The sequence below is a fragment of the Rhopalosiphum maidis genome, chromosome 1 (assembly GCF_003676215.2).
Source record: "Rhopalosiphum maidis isolate BTI-1 chromosome 1, ASM367621v3, whole genome shotgun sequence".
In the NCBI taxonomy this organism is placed as follows: domain Eukaryota; kingdom Metazoa; phylum Arthropoda; class Insecta; order Hemiptera; family Aphididae; genus Rhopalosiphum; species Rhopalosiphum maidis.
In genome coordinates, this window is record NC_040877.1 from 90465106 (window position 1) to 90485733 (window position 20628).

Genomic DNA, 20628 nt, shown 5'->3' on the forward strand with positions numbered 1-20628 from the left:
TTTTTTTTGTTTCACTTGAACGAGTGACATGCTGATATGCCCAAAAATAATGAATCTGAGATTCATCGAAATGAACTCATTGCACACATGTGAAATTTACATATTCTCGTATAAATTATAATATAAAAGTTGAGGAATAGAGTGTACCTGTATACAAGTAGACAATTCAAAAGTATTATTATTTTTTTTTTATCATAAAACTGACTTCCGAGTTATGTGGATTTTCAACAAAATAATGTACTTTATATAATACGTTCATTATGTATGTTCTTTTGGCACGTACAGTGTTTTTATATATTTTATATTATATGTATAATATGGATAGGCAATAGACACACTGAATAATATATTATATATATTATGTTGTAGTGGTTGGTGAAATGTATTTCGCGTATTAGCTATATATTTATTGTAATTTTAAATCGTACGCTTAAAAAATATTAAACATAATATATTATACCTTTTAATTTAATCAGTTACATCAGACGGTTGATTATTTGTACTACGATGCAGCCGTCGGCCAGTCGTCATAATATTTCTCAAACCTGAGTATTTATACATATTTAGGTATATGTCGCTGGACATTTGGTAGTGTATGATTCGCTGTAGGCACATTATTATAATATAAATGAGGCTTGCAATTAAAATTCGGATATGTATCTGTACAGGTTACAGGTACCTAGTACCTACCGTAACAAGGTAGTTCGTTGTTGCGTGTTATGTCTTCATAATTACATATTTCGTTCTTAGTAATTAGTCACTGTATAATATGTTATAAATGTATATTATATTATTATCTGTTTTTGTCGTAAGTATGTATTATATTCTATGTAATAATAAATGTCACCTGCTACTACTGAAGGTGCCTATAACTTTATGTCTCTATTGCTTTTTAGAAACTGTAACATAAATTACATAAATGATAATACGATATAGTATATACGATAATAGTATTGAAACCCATTTAAAATACAATTGGATTTTAAATGAATAATATTTGGCCAACGAAATCACTAAAACGTCAACTGATTACCACTATTTATTTACGTTAAAATGTGTCTATATTTTGTTCATGTTGTACTTCTTCATTTTTTAGTTACCTAAACGAAAATATTAAACCTTCTTACGTCGTTCATAATTGACCGACTTGTAGAATATTAAGCAAAAACATCAAAAACAATATTGACGAATCATAATATAATGTGATGATCGAAGCAGATTTCCAACAGTTTCCAATGACTGTTAATTATTTGTATATAATCCATATCTTGTATAAAATGATGATTTCATTGTCCAACGATAAACATAAATATAATACAATAACACGTTGTCAGATCTTTGAAAAAAAAATTTTAAAAAAAATCAGTAATAGACTTAAAATGTAGTCTTACTCGAGAAAATGATGTTTATATAATAATAAAAAAAAATGAAGGCTAAATATAATAATGAATTTATATTTTTATATATTATATTCGAATAATTTTTAGAGCATTAAAATATTTTATTAGTTTTAACAATTACCGACGTTATATAAGTAATAATATTTGTACCTAATAGTTTAAAATTTAAATTCCGATAAAATGATCGATTTTCATGATTATTTATTTTAAAATTTTTTTTCTGGAAATCTGTCGTTTTAACGTTTTAAGTTTAATGCATGTAAAATAAAATATAAGAATTAATAACTCTTAGGAACAATACTTGCATTGTTTTTCAAATGTTTTAACATAATTGTTAGCAAAAGAAATACATACCCTTATTGCATTTGTTTGCAGTGCATTGGCGAGTAGAGTGAAATGAGTATACAGCGGCCTACGAGGCTACGACTAAAGGGTCCTTTTTATATTATCATTTCTCGTGCTTTGTTTCGATTTCAATAACTAAAAGCATGTAATAACATTTACCAATTATAAATCCAAACTATTCATCTTAATATCGGCATACTTAAAAATAACTGTAAAAATATAACTTTTCGTTTGCCGCTGCTCTTTAGTTATGGTTAATGGTTATGTACTTATGTATATTATTATTAGTTATTACGGCATTCCTTTTTATTTAATATTCATAAATATTATATTATGTGAAGTGCATATTTATGATTTCCAACAATTTAACATATTATGAAAAGCATTTAAATTTTAAAAGTTTTTTTATAGCACATCAAAAATAACATTTGACTTTTACAACAATTTGTTTTCAAACTATACATATACATAATACGAGTATAATATATAATATTATATTGTTTTACATATTAATTCAACTTAGTATCGCGTGGCTTCCATGTATATTAATTATAATATTTCTATGTACTTATTTTTTCTTAATATTTATGAAGTTTAAAACAACAAATTTTTACATGCCAATTTTTTTGTTCATTACTTTTTTTTTTTAAATTTTGATTTATAAATGCATTGGACAGCGATAATTTTCAAGGTACTATTTTAAAAAAACCAGTGTCGCAAAAATTATATTCATAGTACAGGCGACCAGTGACAGAATCAATATACATCTATACACTAAACCTACGTGTAGTTTAAGTGGGTCATCTTAATTGTAATTCTTTATTTGATAATAGTGCGTTTAATTGGCAAAAAAACTTGTTACTGCAGAATTCTGACGGGAATTTTTGGTGTGACGTAATGTTATTTCTAAACAGTTTACCGCCCGCGTTATTATTTTGTTGAAAATTTTTATAAGATTTGTATTTAAACAAGAAAAACTTGCGAAGTTATACTCATTTGATTTGTGATTAAAAAAAAATAAAAAATAAAAAAGCACTTGATTCTATGATGGTTTTTTTACAAGTTTAACGCTTCACGATGTTTAACAATGCTGCAGCGACCTTGTAATATACATAAGTGCCAATGAGATATTATATATATGTTTTTAACTTCAAACTGATGATATATATATATATATATATATATTTAATATTTGACAATGAAAATGGTTGAGAGACACAGCAAGCATAATCGCATGTGTGATAGTGACACGTTTTTAAACATACATATTTTATGAGTTATTTTGTAATATTTATAAAACGTTTATGTGCTGTGAACAAATTTCAAAAATAAGCACCTACATATTGGTTCAACATCATATTTTAGAATCAAAATTATTTTCAATCAATACTTACATACGTTATACAATTTGTTTGTTTTATATACATTTTATTTAGAACATTTGAAAACTAACATAGTATAGTATAGTAACTTAAAATGCATAGCAATGTCTATATTTTTGATGTCTAACCTTTTTTTCTTCTATGGACCGTCGATAATAAAAGAAAACAAATATAATAATAAAAAAAAGAAATTTAAATATTTTGGAAATAATTGTAATTTCTGTATAGTTATTTTACTTAAAAATTAGCCTTAGGCTATTTCTAAGGACTTGGAGCCAGGAGGGTTATGGATTGTCATCACTAATTTATATAGCGTGTACTCACTAAATTGTCTAAATTAAATTTAAATTGTTATATGTTTAAATAATAATAAGTTTATTTTACCTATTTTTCTATTTGTCTAATTATTAATATTGATCTAAAATATTTAAATAACTAATATAATATTCAATATTGTATACAGATGATTTATATTTAATATAAACTATTTATCTAGTGATATATGTATATCACTTAACTTCTCAAATGTTTTAAGACTCCTAAAATAAAATCAAAATTGCTCATCTATATTGAAGGTAATCTTAATTCACGAAAAAGTTGATACGCCTCTTAATTATTTTACATTTTAATTTTAAATAACTGCAACTGAGTATAATACAATATCACAGCTAAATTTCGATTTTACAGTTTATTTTTAATTTTTGCGTTATTATTCGTGTGCTGAGTTTTCAAAGTTCATTATTAAAATACAGTCATTTGTTAAGCCAAAACTCAATTTATGATACAAATATATTTAATACCTAATTCTAGGTATTCTCAGTATAATCTTACACTCATCAATAATAAAACAATTATTGTAGTTTATACGATACCCAGTTTTTAGTATAGTTTCTAAGAGGCAAGAGCTATATATTTTTTTATATTAGAAGGGCCTGCAAACTATAATATGTTTAGCGCTGTCCTTGCATCGTAAGTTAGTACATATTAAACGAATCAATAATAAGTTCTTCAAGATATCCCAGATTATTTAAGGTTTAAAAATAATATTATTTGTCTTTTGATGATTAATTTTGGTATCAAAAAAGATAAACGGATTATCACTTATATTTCTTGGTAGTGTAAATATACAACGTAAGAAGTGAAATTACGAATTCTCAATTTGTTTTTCGGTACACTTGGCTAGATGGCTAGATAGACTTCAGTGTTACTACTTAATAATAATTGTGTAATCAATTTAATTAGTATACCTAATTATTATAACTAATTTATAAGTACAATAAATAATGAATCACGTTTTTATATTTATATTTTAATACTAATAAATTCGCTAATCACGTATAAGAGAGAAATTGTCAGATGTGTGCATAATGAACAACTCTATTTTGAGGGCTGAGGCGTATTCGATATTATATAAACATTAGTCTGTTAGTCATTTGCTTATACGTATACATTTTGCGTTAAAGGATGTAAAACTATATCCACGGATCTCTTGCCACTCCAGCTATTTATATTGATAAATAAAGATTATTGTGTTTGGCATTGCAGGTGTTTTATAGTAATAAATAAAAATATTATAACCCGAATTTTGAACTGCTCACCGACGAAAGCCCGTACACCCGACTTTGTGTACCGTGCAGTAACATCAACGTCAGCGATTTAAAACAATGTTAGACGTCTTTATATTATAAAGTACATACTACATACATAAATATAATATATACAATATACCTATATATTATAAATGAATGTAGACCATAGGCGTATGTATAGGATATGCAATATGCATGGTTGCATGGCGTATGCTCATGCATAACCTGTGAGCAGAGGCAGACAGGTTTTTAGATGCCGCATGGGACCCAAAGTCCCGGGATAAAACTTTTTAGAAAAATAAAAACATATTATAAGTACGATCGATATGTTTAAATTTTAATAATTATGTGACAAGAATCATAAAATTATATCCTTTTCGTGATAAACACGTCTTTACATATAAATGTTTTCATTTACCTATCAATTTAAAAAAATGTTGAAAAACCTGATATTTTCTAATTAGGAGCATTAATAACAATAATAATAATCATGAATATTATTTTTAAGGTAACGGTATGAATATTTATTTAAGGACAATTGTATTTTCGAGGATCACATTTTATCATCAGCTATACTTACCATATGATTTAAGTCTGCGCACACCTATGATATATAATTCGGGGATGCGCTGGTGCGCCTAATATATTTCGAAATATCTTATGGTATTGTTAAATTTTCTTCGTCAAGCACGTCACGTTGGCCAGCAAGCTTATGTAATAACATTATATGATGAGGCTTCGGAACAAGTGTCAAGTATGCCATATTATCATATACTTCCGTGTGCGTGTGCTGTTCGTTAATATTATATATGTAAAGTTTTCTCAATGCCTTTCCTATTACAACCAATACTCATAAAACGTCACTATCGTTGTTTGTTAGCAATAAAAACCTTAAAAACTCATCAAATAATAATAATTGGCGATTGTAATCATCGTATGACAAAGTCTCGGGCCGGCCGGATACAACACTCGAACGTGCGTCAATGTACAGAAACCGTGTTTTTTTATTCTTCCGAGCCATTATTGTTCTCACACAATCATAAACGTTTATTAGTAGACAATAATAATGTTTGTAATGATAATAATAATAAAGATGATTTTCTATTTAGTGTTTATACAATAATATAATATGTAATATAATCTATTTATTACTTAACATATACATAATTTATAGAACACGTCATCGTGGAATATAATATACTTATATATACATAAACGCAAAATATTATTCATTATAATTTCTGTTTAATGTCGGTCAAAACAAAATCAATTGCGTTTTAATTTTTAATATCATGTTCGCATGCACGAAAAATAGCGCACATTGACTGTCTGCCGTCTGATGCAATCAGAAAACAATAACAGAACAAAACAAAATAAAACAAATCATATACGTGGACCTATTTTCTTTCAAGGCGACTCTTATAATATAGTATCTTCCCAAGACGACATCAACGCCTATAATTAACATTATAATAGGTGTTATATTGTGTTAGGTATGAATTCAGATCGCAAAAGATATTTGTACGATATACTTTTTTTACAAGATGAACACGTGAACACGCTAACGCGTTACTATCATATAATATCTCTTCACGCTATATAGTCTGTCAGACGAAAATCAATCGATTCGTGATCGATCGGTCAAACGTGAAAATTGTTATTTTCTACTTATAACGAGTTGTAGGTATACATGTGTATATATTTGCGTATAAACAAAACAGGCTAAGACGTTTACGAGTTAGCGTTTTATTTACGAATGAAGACTTCAAGGGGTATTGTGTGACTATATATATATATAAGTATGTATAGTCGACGTTCGTATTTATCCACGTATAAAACCGTTCGACTGATGTTATTATCGCTCAGATTCGAAGAGCTTGAATGGATTTAGTCTATTTCACTTTACTTTACACTCACTCTTATAACTTATAAGTTCTCGTAATAAATTCGTAACGCGAACACAGCTTTCGTCGATTTTTGAACTTATTCATACTCGAAAAATATAAATATTAAATTGTAAATATATAGTGCGTACGTCTACTCAGCCGTGCAGACAATCCCTAGTCTGCTTAGTGCTTAGTCACCATAAAAATAATAGTTACATTTCTTAATGAGTTATAATAATGCGATGATAATAATACGGTCATATATTAGCCTTTCGATCCACATTTTATATTTTTATCAAAGAGGACATTAAACTATATATATTACGCTTGTGTATCGGTCGATAATAATAATATATAATATTTTAACATCTATAATGATGTTATTTTATTATTATTCCGTGTTCTTTATTATGAATAAACATACTATTATTACGTTTACAGGTCATTTACATGTATACAATACGCCTTTTGAACGAGTTTAGGTTTACGTGAATTCAATTATCGATTTTACATTAACTATACACCTACAAGTTACCATACATGCCACTCACTGTAATATATAAATGGATAATATTGATTACAACTTTAATATAATTTTAATGTATAGTTCTATTTCAGTATTTGTGTAGCTAAATTTTTTATTATAATTTATGAGATCCGATCTAGATGAAACTGTGAGTTTAAAGAAAGCGTTGAGTCATTAGCGCCACTCATTGCCCAAATTACATTATGTATGTCAACACAGCCAACCAATGACTCGTAAACACAATGCAAACTAAGCCCAAACGTATTTCGAATAATAAATAAATAACCATCCGAGCGTTACCATACAGTGCAAATTATACATTTTGTACATATAAATATAAAGGGTATATAAATATAAAGCAATTGATAATTCACCAAATCTAATAATGATAAATAATTTATGATGTAGTAATCAGTAATCACGTCTTAATCTAAAAATAAAACATCTTTAATCGTATTAGTTGTTAATCATTTTGATGCATACGCACTCGTAGGCATATATCAGTATTTAGTGTATTATTATTATCGCCATGTTTTAAATTTAAAAACTAATCATTACGAAATTACCTATAGGTGGTTGCGTTGAATTTTCATAATCCAACTTATTATTATCTTCCATTTTCATTGCTAAGGTATTGTTATTGGTGTTAATGTATTATTACGTTCCACTTAAGTAATTATAAGACTCAATAATAAGTTATCGGGTGATTATTATATTTTACTTATTTATATATTTTATCAATACAAATAATTATAGTACCTACCTATATATTATATTATTATACTTATAACAACATAATATTATATCCGTTTGTTAGACGTTTAATACGTTAACGCATTATAAAATACCATCATACTTTTATTATTATAAATATCCCTCAATAACAATATATTGTGCAATTATCGAACACTATTAGCAAATATCAGTTTGTCGATATATTATGTCACGTCGCAGCCATATTTGCATTAAAAAATAAAATTGTTTTAATATAAAAGAAGTTGCCACTACGGCCTCCATATGTACAATTAAAATACAAAAATAGCTATAGAAAATTTGCGATCAGTAAATTAAATTGTGTGTTGTTAGCTTTAATATTAGAGTAAAATAAGTGATCTGACTTATAATCAAACTTAAAAGTAAAAATGTTATCACTATTTAAGACTTTAAGACGGGGACAACACGTGTGAATGTGATGTCCTTTTAATATAATAAATAAAGCTATAACTTTCTGTGAAAGTAAGCAAATTACTTAAACTTAGTGATTATAAAGAGTTTCTGAGTTGTTTACCTATATTCAGTACTATAACGACAATTAACTTTTTCAAATTACATTCGTTGTGTTGTATTTTTGATTTACCTAATTATTAAACTTTCTACAAATTTTAAATTAATTTACATCACCCATAAAATAGTTTGATTGATCATTATTTTTTCAATTATATTTTAATAATAAAAGTAGGTAGTATACTTATTGACTACCTATTAGTATCTACATTAAGCAGACTATATAAAGTAACTGCATTGTGTACGATTGATTAAAATGTAACTTTAAGTTATAAACAGCATACAGGTAGTAAGAGGTACTATTACTTTTAAATTAATTAAGCTAAATAATATATACAAGTTCTTTTTAAGAAAAGATGATACGATAGTTACAAATAATAACAATTGTAGACTTTAATACTTTAACAAACGTATATATATATATATATACCTATTACTATAATAAATTGTAATATATAGTATAATATGGGAATGGAGAAATATAGGCAATACAATAGGCATATGATTTGAAAAGGCAAAACCCATTAACTATAATGTTATTGACTTCACCGGAATAAGTTCCGAGGATGTAGGTGTAAATATAACAAACTTTTGAAGACGACGACGCAAACGGCATTATGATTTAAATTTTATGGACTCCAAGCCTGTAGGTGTAAAATAATATGACGTCTTGTTCCTATGCAGGCGAAAACGAGGAAAACATTGATTTTCTATAAGCAATAAGCGTGGAAAGTTTTAAAATAAAAACAATACTTCAGACTCCTTTTCTTAGACATATTTATAGAAGACAACGTTATAATAGAATCTATTATAACATCATTATTTTTATTGTAAAGCGAATTGTTATCGATTCAAAAATTAAACAATTCGAGCAATAATAACATATACATTTACTGTATAATGTTTCAAAATAAAAATCTTAAAAACGGGGATTATGTAATATTCCTCCCAAGAAAATCTACAATAAGTTTGTCATATCTGTAAATGTATAGTTTTGAAATATTTGACAACGGGATAAGGACGATACAGGGGTTACAATAAATCTGAATAAATATGAAAACTTACGTAATATTTCTCCTTTACTCAAATAAGCTTACATCAATTTATTTTTCTTTACTCACTAAAAGTTCGGTTTATTTCAAATCCATATGCTTATTAATATACGTATTTATACTTTGTATTTTGTATAATACTATAATATAGTACATTAGTACCTACACTTTACATACTCTCTTAGTATTTCTTCAGCATGAATAATAAATCATTCGTTTAATTTCACTGTTGACTTTAATACTTCTGTATCTATAAAAAATTATATAGATTTATTAGGCTATGTAATATAATTTTTGATTGTATAATATAGTATAGAAACTGCAGAAGGTTTTGAAGACAAATAAATCAAAGCTACGGCTAATGTGGCTGCCAGGCGAGCACCCTCAGAATTATCTCCACTAAAATTACACAGGGTCAATATAATCAAATTGTAAGCCAGAAAATGCATTGTAATTCTCACTTATTCATACACTAAAGGTAAGGTTTGACACACTTTTGTGAAAACATGATGACAAATGACATCGGTCCTCTTTAGACTTAACGTAGGTATTTATACAATGTAATACCTAATGTTGTATAATATTAATTAATTAATAATACAATATAATATATTATATCTATATTTTCATAAACGCAATGTCGCAATACTCCGTCATGTATGGCGCAAGAATACCAAACATCATAATATGTGGGGTGAGTCACCAAGCATGTTTATCCCCCTTTTTTTCAATAATAATCTGTACTTGTATTAAATTCTGAGTTTTTGAATTTTTAAATATTAAAGGTTGGGTCTTGTATAAACGCTTATTTTGTATCGTCAAACTTTTTAAATGATAGATGATAAAAAAATCTAAGTATATAAAAATATGGTCCTTGTATATATATTTATATATGTAAATATTTAAAAATCCCAATATCAGAATTTTAAAAATGCATTATTTAACTATCAAAGAGGACTGAATATGTTTGGTGAGGGGTAATTCATACTATATTCTATTTTGTTCGTAAGTAGATACGCCTTACACCTAGTCGTTATCTTGGCTTATTAACTATCGGACCGTAATAGTATATGATGTCGGACGCCACTGAGTTACGCAAGTCCTCAAGTGAATTAAAGATGTATATATGGTACACAACATATTCATAGGTATCAGCTAGGTATGCCATATGACACAATATTTGCGTTCTAATATCATAATATAAGTATAATTTACACACGCGTATGCCGTATATATATAATTAATATGGCCGTTAATGATCATTTAAGTGTTTTATTATGTTAAAATGGAGATAAATTTAATAGAAAAATAAAAAACTTCGATACAACGTCGAGTATAAACTGTAAACATTATATACATACTTGAGCTACTTGCAAAAAAAATCTAACTATACCATTCAATAATTTATAATAGAAAAAATAATGTTTTATTTAAAATTTGTAAATACATATTACATACTATAAAATATATTGTCATTAATGTTTTCAAAATAATTATAACATTTTTATTTTATATTCACCGCCATTTTGTCTTTAGAAAATTGTGTCATTGTATCAACTTTTGATTTTAAAGTAATGGCATATTACAACCTTGGCGTTTCATTCTAAGAAAATAATTATTTTATTTTTTTGATATGCATTTATCTATAATAATTAATAAATCATAACAGACTATAGACTTGAGGCCTGATTGCAAGCTACTTATTATCGGCGCTCATATCTAAACGAACCATTCAAAGCGTACCTCATACCTATACTAGAAATAAACGCAGGTACGCATTAAGAGTAAAAAAGCACGAATGATGAACGCGCGCTAAGAAATAAATCTTATTAGTTATTAATAAAAAATATTTAAAGTTTAGATCGAAAAAGGATCGTCTAAAAATACATATACGTATTAACGAAAATTGTTTATTCTTCCATTTTGTCGGATTTTTTGAGACATTGTCTAGAACCCAATTGTTTCGATTCTAAAAATCCTGGTAATTGCTGTCAAACTTAGCTTATTGAGATTTGAGTACGGATGGACTGAAAACGTATTACACAGACAGAATAAACAATCAAAACTCAAAAGGATAGAAATGTATAGCTGTATAATTTATAAGAGAAAATAGAGATTATATATATATATATATATATATAAAGAACTTTTGAAAAAACACATTAATATTTACCTACATATATATATATAGTATTTTTTCCTGATGCCCTTTTACTATAACTTAGTTTGACTATATTCCTAATTCCCTAGTCTGATCCATTTGAAAATCGAACACCTATACATATTCTGATTTAGGAGGGTACTTAAGGATTAGAGGAATGTCATTTACTGGTTTCTGTTACCAAAGTATAATATTAGTTCAATAGCTAAAAGTTTCAAACCAAAAAAAAAAATTACGAATATATTTACCACATAATGATACGTTTGCGTATAACGTTATTTACTTTAATTTTAAGTTACTTTTTACGTTTTTTTCCGAAGTATAATCAGAGGCATTGTTTTTTTATTTTGGTTTAGACGCAATTTTTTATCGTTCAGTTATAGCCATTTTATCTGTTGACCACAACAACATCAACATTAATGGCGGTAGGTAAATAACATTCGAAAAGTTCTAAAAATACATATGTTTTTAACCTACAGTATACAAAACAACTACCCACGTCACCGGAATAACACAATATTAATGTATTGTAACATTATTGCTATACTTATAACTTTAACTTTATAAAATTAGGCTCTACTACTACTACTACTACTATACTATTATTATTAATATTAACGACACTACAAATAAATACGCACATTGCACTAATCGTAGTAGAGCACAGTAAACACGCGTTATTATGCATGAAACTATAGTAAATTTCCCTTTCAGTCGTAAACTCGTAGACGACGACCCCGCATTGTTTACGTGCGTCTTATTAACTCAAATAAAATAATAATTATTATCATCACACATCCGCACGGCATACTGCAGATACAGCGGTCATAATAATAGCACGGATGAACTTTGATTCGCGCGTGCGCGCGCCGTTTATAAATAAAAAAATCAATCTACTAATAACTTATTAATTATCTTTCTATTTTCGTATATTGTTTACCTACATCATCGGCGATGATTTTTTTTTTTTATCATTACCAATCGACATCTCGGTAAATGTTATTGTATAATGAATGTCAATATTGTATTGTTTTCGACCAAAAGTTCATCATCTGTCAAGTGATAACTGATTAGGATTAGGAACGAAATCCAATACCTTAAACAAATAATAACAATAATATTGTAATAAAAAAAAATGATGACAATAATAATACATTTATTTTTATCATTATTATCGAAAATAATTTCGCTTCGATATCAAAGGTTATTATTAGCATTATAATTTTATAATGTGCAAAGTATACATATTTTTTTTTTAATTTATCGTAAATATTTACAACAGGTAAACGATATTACTATTAATAATCTTTATAATAGCATATAACTTGACGTTTTCGATAATATGAAAAATGGAAGTCAGACGCGTAGTCGAAAGCGAGTACTCGACTCGCCCATAACGAATGATACCTACTACCTCACGACACAGTGAGAATGCGTCACCGACGAGGACCGCACAAATAGGGTAACTTCTCTTTCATCCGGCGGGGCATGGGTGCGCTATTGACGTCATGCGCCAGGCGTCTACCGTACGACCGCAACTATATACTTTGAATCGCGTGTGGGACGATGATGGCGGCGGCGTTAGAGGGATGGTTACCCCTTCGAGGCTTTTCACCGATCCGTCGGCCACGATGACGACCTAGACATTGACATTTCCATGCAGTTCTCCCCCCCCCCACCCCCGGCGCCAACCAATAATAATATACTTATGCTCCAATACCGGAATTCCCGTTGCTTTCTAGCCGAGCTTAAACTTGAAATTAAATTCTAACGAACCATAGCGATCCGACCAGGTGTGCTTTATTTGTATTGGACACTCCTCCGCATCACTGCAATGATGGACATTAGCTATTACTGCCGAAGTGGCACCCGAGGAATCCATACGTTCGAGTGTTCCTATGGACCGCAAACACGGAGCTGGCATACCTAAATATTATAATTTAAAGTAATTAATTTATCATAATGTGTATCATCGGTAGTGCTGGATCTAACTGATCAAAGTCTCGAAAGCCATGGGTGTAACAACTAATATTGGAGGACCTTAAAAAAAGATCAATCATTTGATACGTTTTTTTTTGACAATTGAAAAAGTGAGATGTGTTTAAAAAAGAAAATATTTCAACCATAGGTAAAAATTTCATGGCTCATGTACTTCTTCAAATCTATTCATAATTAGGGTCCATATAAGCTTATTATAGTTATAACAAATGCAGGTTCGGATAATTTGTAAAAATATATTTTTTCTCTTAGCAACCATTATTCAATATTTTTAATCATTTATTACTTTAGAAAATCAAAAAATCTAGGACATCCACCTGAGGCTTCTAAAACAAACTCGGTCTCCAAACTACGTAACATTGCACTCCGCTAAATCCGGCACTATTCATAGGTTGTAAGTCGTGAGTACATTTAAATTTTCATTACAAGTACAGCTTTATTTTGACGAGTTACTTACTTCTTAAACGGCAAAAAGAGTCGCGGACTTTTCAGATAGAAAAATACCGAAATTCAAAATTTATAATTATATCATATTACAATTAACTATATTATGTACAGCTTGCAATTTTTAAAAAACATAATATTATTATATATACAGTATACCATAATTGGCATAATTGTACCTATTACCTAATTGTAACAATTTAGTGTTTTCTTTACGGATGGTCCGAAAGTGTTGTCAAAAATCAATATTAGGTAATAAAAAGTTGATAAAATGTAATATTTTTTTCAATGATTAAAAAAAATCACATTATCTGGGTACTTATATAGATTATTATAGCCTATAGGCATACATATTATACAATATACATAGCCACATAGGTAAGGTATTTGTCTATATTTAATTAAATTTATGATAAATAAAAAAAAAATGAAGTAATACTTACCTTGTGGCTTGTGCTTGCTATGCCCAAGCATATAAAATGTATGGGTTCAGGGTTGGTAATTGGTATATTTTATAGTTTTTGTAGTAAAATATACCATAAATGTTTACAGCTATCGGTTAATAACTATTACTGATTATTGATTAATAAAAATAAATGCATTTAAATGTAGCTGGTAGGTATTACCTAATCATAATCGTAACAATATAATATAAGAACGTGCCATCACAAGTACTGTTGAGACTTTAAAATAAGTACTTAAGTACTGATGACTATTATTTACTGTTGGTGATTTGGTGTTCCATATACATAAGTATGACGTAAATGTTTGTTGAATTTTTTAAAGCTGTTAAAGTTTCTGTTAAAGCTGTTGCTTTAAAGTGTTTAAACTAATTATTACGATTGTAATATTATTAAATAGAATATTCTTTCCGATCTGATCGCTTTCGTTTTCTGTTACACGTCATTGTCTGCAGTTATAGATTTCATATTATACGATTCACGCATTATATAATGGCAAATATTGTTTAAAAGTCGTTTAGAAACAGAACAAAGTGCTTCCCAAAAGACTTATATTAATCGTATAACAATTTACAATACAATAAGTAATAACAATAATTATTCATCTTTTTACCTTTGCTCTACTGATTACTTGGTACAACTATGATATTAAAAATTCATTAGTAGATATTTTTGAAATATGTCATAACTCATAATAGGTATTGGAATATATAACCATACGACCATAGTCGCGAGTAATTTAAATACAATTGTTTATTCTCACCACAATTTTTCAGAAAACTATAGAGAATTCTAAACAATATGTCAAAAGATTTGAGGTATCATATTATATTTTAATCTTTATTCGATTTAAAATTTATAAATAGTACAAACATTTGAAGCGTTAAACTTTTTAAGACTAAAATATGTGTAGAAGCCAAAAGGCACAGAAATTAGATCATTGTAAAACGATAAATTCCTTGTTTGGCTTAAAACGTACAGATGACCACAGTCCACAGCTAATACTTAATCGATCATAAGAATTTTCACTACTGTCGAGTGCCGGTATACCTTTTCGTAATAATATATTATGTATAATGGAAGATGTCTAATAATTGTATTCGTTGTATAATAATATAGGAGGATCGATATTCGTTGTTTACAAAGACCCTTTCTCGAACACGGGCGGCGAACGGATTTTGTACGATTTATTTTCTAACGTCGTCCAATCGTCGTGAAATTACCATGCGAATAATTGAATGACTAGTAGTTTTATTTTTAAATCACGGATACACCATACACCAGGCGCGTAATTTATTTCCTGTTCCATTATAATATGGTACACCACTGGTTGTTCTGTAATTCACGTAGGAACTATAATAACGTCGTATCAAGGTTCAATTTACATGAAACTACCAAGTTAGCTTAATGGTATTGTTCTGGTAATACTTACGAATTCGAAAACCTACATTGGTTTTTATTTCTTGTATATTGACAGTTTTTACCTAGTTTCAATAATGGCACAAAACTATCATTGTAGAAAAACGAAAATTCTGTTTAATTTCCGTATAATTAGTTTTTTTAAATATAGACATGGGGTTAATAGGTATTACAAACAGATTATGTGGAAATCTTAAAGGAAAAAAAATTAAAACAACATATTGAACAATAAAAAATAATATTTTATTAATTAAGGATTTTATTACAATTGTATTACAAATCAAAATGTAAAATACATTTTTCTCTTCCGGCACTTATACAATAAAATAGACTTATATAGAATTAATTTTTTTTGCGTACAGACAGAAAAACATAAACAAATAAGGTAAATAAAGATAATTTAATAATTTAGTTATAATAATTTATGTGTAAGACAGCATAATTTTGTAAGACTTTTTTAAGTACATTTTCTTTGAAGTTCCAAAACAATTATATTAATACTGTGTAAAATATTTAGTCTATCAATCAGTCTAATTCAATGATTTTGTTTTATTGAAAAAAAAAACCGGTGATAAAATTTGTTTTGGTATCAGACATGACAGGAAAATAACTTAATAAAATAAAAAATAAAAAGACTAGTTTCATTTTTTCATCAAAATATATAATTAAACGTAACAAATATTTTTGACTATTGTATTTCAAAGGACAAGTAAATAGTAATTATCACATTTAGTATTGTAACTCATTATGGTTTCTAGACAAGTATTATTTATGTTGTGGTTTGGGCGCCATCAAAAATAAATTAATATAATAATTTTCTGTTATACTAATTTAGCTGTGATTTAATAATGTGGTTATACTATGAAAAATTTGTATCAAGATTTATGATATCCATACATTTTAAAATAAAAAAATGAATGGTAACATAGTTTCTTACTAGTTATTATTTTGTACTTTGATTTTTAAATTATTAAAACCATTTAACTATTATAAAAAAATGAATTAAGACTAAATTGAATAACTATGTATGAATGTTAAAATTAATGTAACTGTGGAAGCTATTTGTTTTATATGATTAATTGCATATGAGGGAGTTAAATGTATATTATGTATACATATATTTTACATTAAAAAGTTTTATGATAATTTTTTTTCACTTTTTTGACAGAGAATGTCTAATATTCATAATTATGACAAAAAAATTGAGAATTAATGATTAGGCGCCCAATGTAATAATAATATTTTTTTTAAGCTAACTCCAAAACAATAACAGTTTTTATTTCCATGTTGTAGTAAACCCTATTTACCTAGATAAATAAAGATAAAAGCTGAATATCTTAAAAAAATAGTAACAAACGTATCACAGATTATATATGGTTGATTAATTTTTACCTATTATAAACAAAACAGAGCATCAGACTTAACTTACCAACCCATTAAAATAATTTTCCCTTTATGATACAATATAACAGCCTAATGAACATCTAACAAATTTAAGTACAGTCTATTATTGAGTATCCAGGTAGGACATATGTTGCCCCTTATGAACAAAAACTACATTAAAATTATTTGCAAAAGAATACATTTTGTGATATGGTATTTTTAATTTTATTTGGTCGATCAGACTTATGGAGTGCGAGTTATAAATTATTGCAGCCAAAATATTCTATATAAATACTTTTCAATATATCTTAAAAATATTTGATCTGTAATATTTTATAAAAAAAAAAGCTTTTGAATGAAATTTTACCCCCAAATTACATATTGATATAATATTATATACATTTATTTATATACTAAAGTAGGCGGGTTGGTAAGAAAGAACAATAAGAGCCTACCAAATAATTTAATTTAAATCTTGCCTAGAATCCTGTTGGATTTAAAATTTTATTTAAATTGCATTGATTTTATATTTGACACTATCAGAGTATCTTAATTTTAAAAAACCCTCATTTTTTGATCACTGTTAATATATCAAGACATTTTCAACAATAATATAATACATTAAACATTAAGGTTATAAGACCTTGTCCCCTATTGATTGATAGGCTTAAGTTATAATTAGTCGAGTACCTTCTTTAATTTTCATATAGTAGTATTCATAAAGTACTAAAAAATAATATTAAAAATAAACCATAATGCTGAGATAAGCCACATAAGCTGTCAATATTAATATGTACATAAAAAATGTAACTAATACATTTTTTTTTTATATATAATATAGGCTAGGTATCAACTTAAAATAGGCTATTATTTATACAATTTTTAGAATACTCTCTATTATTAACCAAAACACACGACGCATCCATTTAAAAAAAACAAGTCAAGCATTTTAAAATAGATGCGACTCGTGTAATAAATAATTTATTATTCTAAACAAAGTGCCGGCACTTACCCTTGCACGCAAGAGTACACTATGATGTTCTGTTGGTTTTCTTGATTTTTTAATGTTTATTTTGTCATAGCGCAATATTGGTGCCCAATGGACAGGATGTGGCCATAGAGGACACTGGCCGGCTTTTTGCTGATCTAGTCAGATTTGGTACTGACCGTTGATGGTCGTCACCTTTGGCCATATCTCAGGATCTTCTCCTTGCAATATCCTTACTAGATGCTGTCGTTGTGCTATCTGTATAATACACATAAATCTACTATTAGAATACATCTTTATGTCAGTAGAAGTTATTGAAATTACTCAAGTTAATATGAGGCTGTACATTATGTTGGAGGAATTGATTAACAAGACCAAGCCAAGTCTATAAACTTTGTGGTAGGTAATGTAATAGTTAAGTTGATTATATAAATTTAATGTCAATATTAACATCAATAAGACTTAAAAATGGTTACAACAATATTATTGATTTTTTTTTTTTACTTTCAGAAGCTTTACAAGTACCTATAGTAATATACTAATGCGTAATAACAACAACAACAACAACGTGTTTATATTCGTTTCACAAAGGAGAAGGTTAAATTATAGTCAGTTGAATAGCATGAGAATACAATGAAATTCGGGTCATATTAAATACAATGAACATTGGGCCAATATAGAGATGGGGTATATTGGGGACACAGCAAACAGACCATAAAAGAGTTTAGTCGTCACAAGCCAATTACCAATTATACACTAATCGCATACCCACAGATAGCAAATAAACATATTATAGGTATCTAAATATCAAAACTTGTCGGAATCAAAAATGAAAAAATCTATGGAAGCACCGCATTTAACGTCAGACTTCTTTGAAACAAGCAGGACTCCGAGGTTTGTCTCAAGTTGTTGGCTGTTGGCCGAGGTTAAGTGACACATGGAGTGTAAGAATTGGGTTTATAATATTCTTATCTAGAGACTGACACTTACTGTCTTTGGACTTCGACGTCAGCGACCGCCTGAGCTTATCGACGAGCTTCGAGTGGAACATGTTCAGCGACGACGTGGACGACACCTTTGGCGGTGACGAGGACGACGACGAAGATTTGGCGGGGCTCTGAAGGCTGGACTGCGAGTTCCGTGACGAGTTTCTGGACGCCACCCCGTGGTGGTGCTGCAGACTGCCGTGGTGAAAAGCTGTCTGCTTGGACACTCCACCGAGCGACCGATGGGCCGGTGATCCTACCATAAAATCGCTGCCGGGCGACGTGGATAGCGACGGACCGTCCGCTGACCGAGAACCGCTGTGCATCCGTCTGGTACCACCGCACGACGAAGCCGACGAGGCGGACGTCTTGTCGTTGGAACACTCAGAAACGCGTCTATTCCGGTTCGATTTGTAAATATTGTAATCGTTTTTTACAACAGGCATCATGAAAGCCATAGCTTTTTTTTATTAATATGCAAGTGTTTCGAAAAAAAAAAAAATAATAAATAAGGAATCGACGACGAGATTCCCTCTTCGGAGCTAACAATTTTCTAACAAATTCGACTGATTTCTGTCGATCTGATTCTGTCTGAAATTATTTTTCTTATGTTCCGTTTATCGTAACTTTTTTTTTCACTGTCCGTATACGTATTGTTAAATCAATACAATTCTAATATTCAATAATATTTTTTATAATCCGTTTAACGTATGGACCGATATATAAATAATTTAAATTATTATCATCAATTCGCACTGAGAGATTGTTACCGGTATGCACGTCAGTCGGCAACTGGCGGGAATTTATAAATTCGATTTCGGATAAGGACGTATAAATATGTTTATATACGCGCGCGATTGTATCTAGAGAAAAAAAAAACAAAACGTTTCTGTAACGATACCGATTTCGTTTCTCTATTTTACTCCACTGGACGAGTCGAACGTTAAGAACGGTGCGCGAGTCGTGACTATGTGCAACGCAATGCAACGGAATGAGAATCACTTTGGCCGTGTGACCTTTCCGCCTTGCGAACGAGCGTTACCACCACTACCGCCGCCGTCGACCCCGCACCGCGCCACACCGGCCGCACAACCAACCCGCCACGCCGTGGCCGGGACCGCTTCACCGCCGCGCCATCTCCCACCCATGAGACGACGTTATGAAACCTGTCCCGCGGGCCGCCGCCGTCGGTGGCCTCGGGGACGCGTCGGTTACACCGGTCGTTCGCCGTCCTAAAACACGGTCGGTTATGGCGGGCGGGCGAGGGGCATTAGGCATTCGTCGTCTGGATGTTATTGATCCGAACCGTCCCCGCGATGCTCCG

The 20628-nt window shown here is 29.2% G+C and overlaps 1 protein-coding gene across 1 annotated transcript; it reads right to left on the reverse strand.

The window, feature by feature from the left end:
* Nucleotides 1-17024: 17024 nt before the first annotated feature.
* LOC113554507 (cell wall integrity and stress response component 1) lies at nt 17025-20297 on the reverse strand. The gene is made up of 2 exons (XM_026958389.2): nt 19309-20297; nt 17025-18576 (listed from the first exon to the last, which is right to left on the reverse strand). The coding sequence occupies exons 1-2, from the start codon at nt 19760-19762 to the stop codon at nt 18527-18529; spliced, it is 504 nt and encodes a 167-aa protein (XP_026814190.1). The 5' UTR covers nt 19763-20297; the 3' UTR covers nt 17025-18526.
* Nucleotides 20298-20628: the final 331 nt, after the last annotated feature.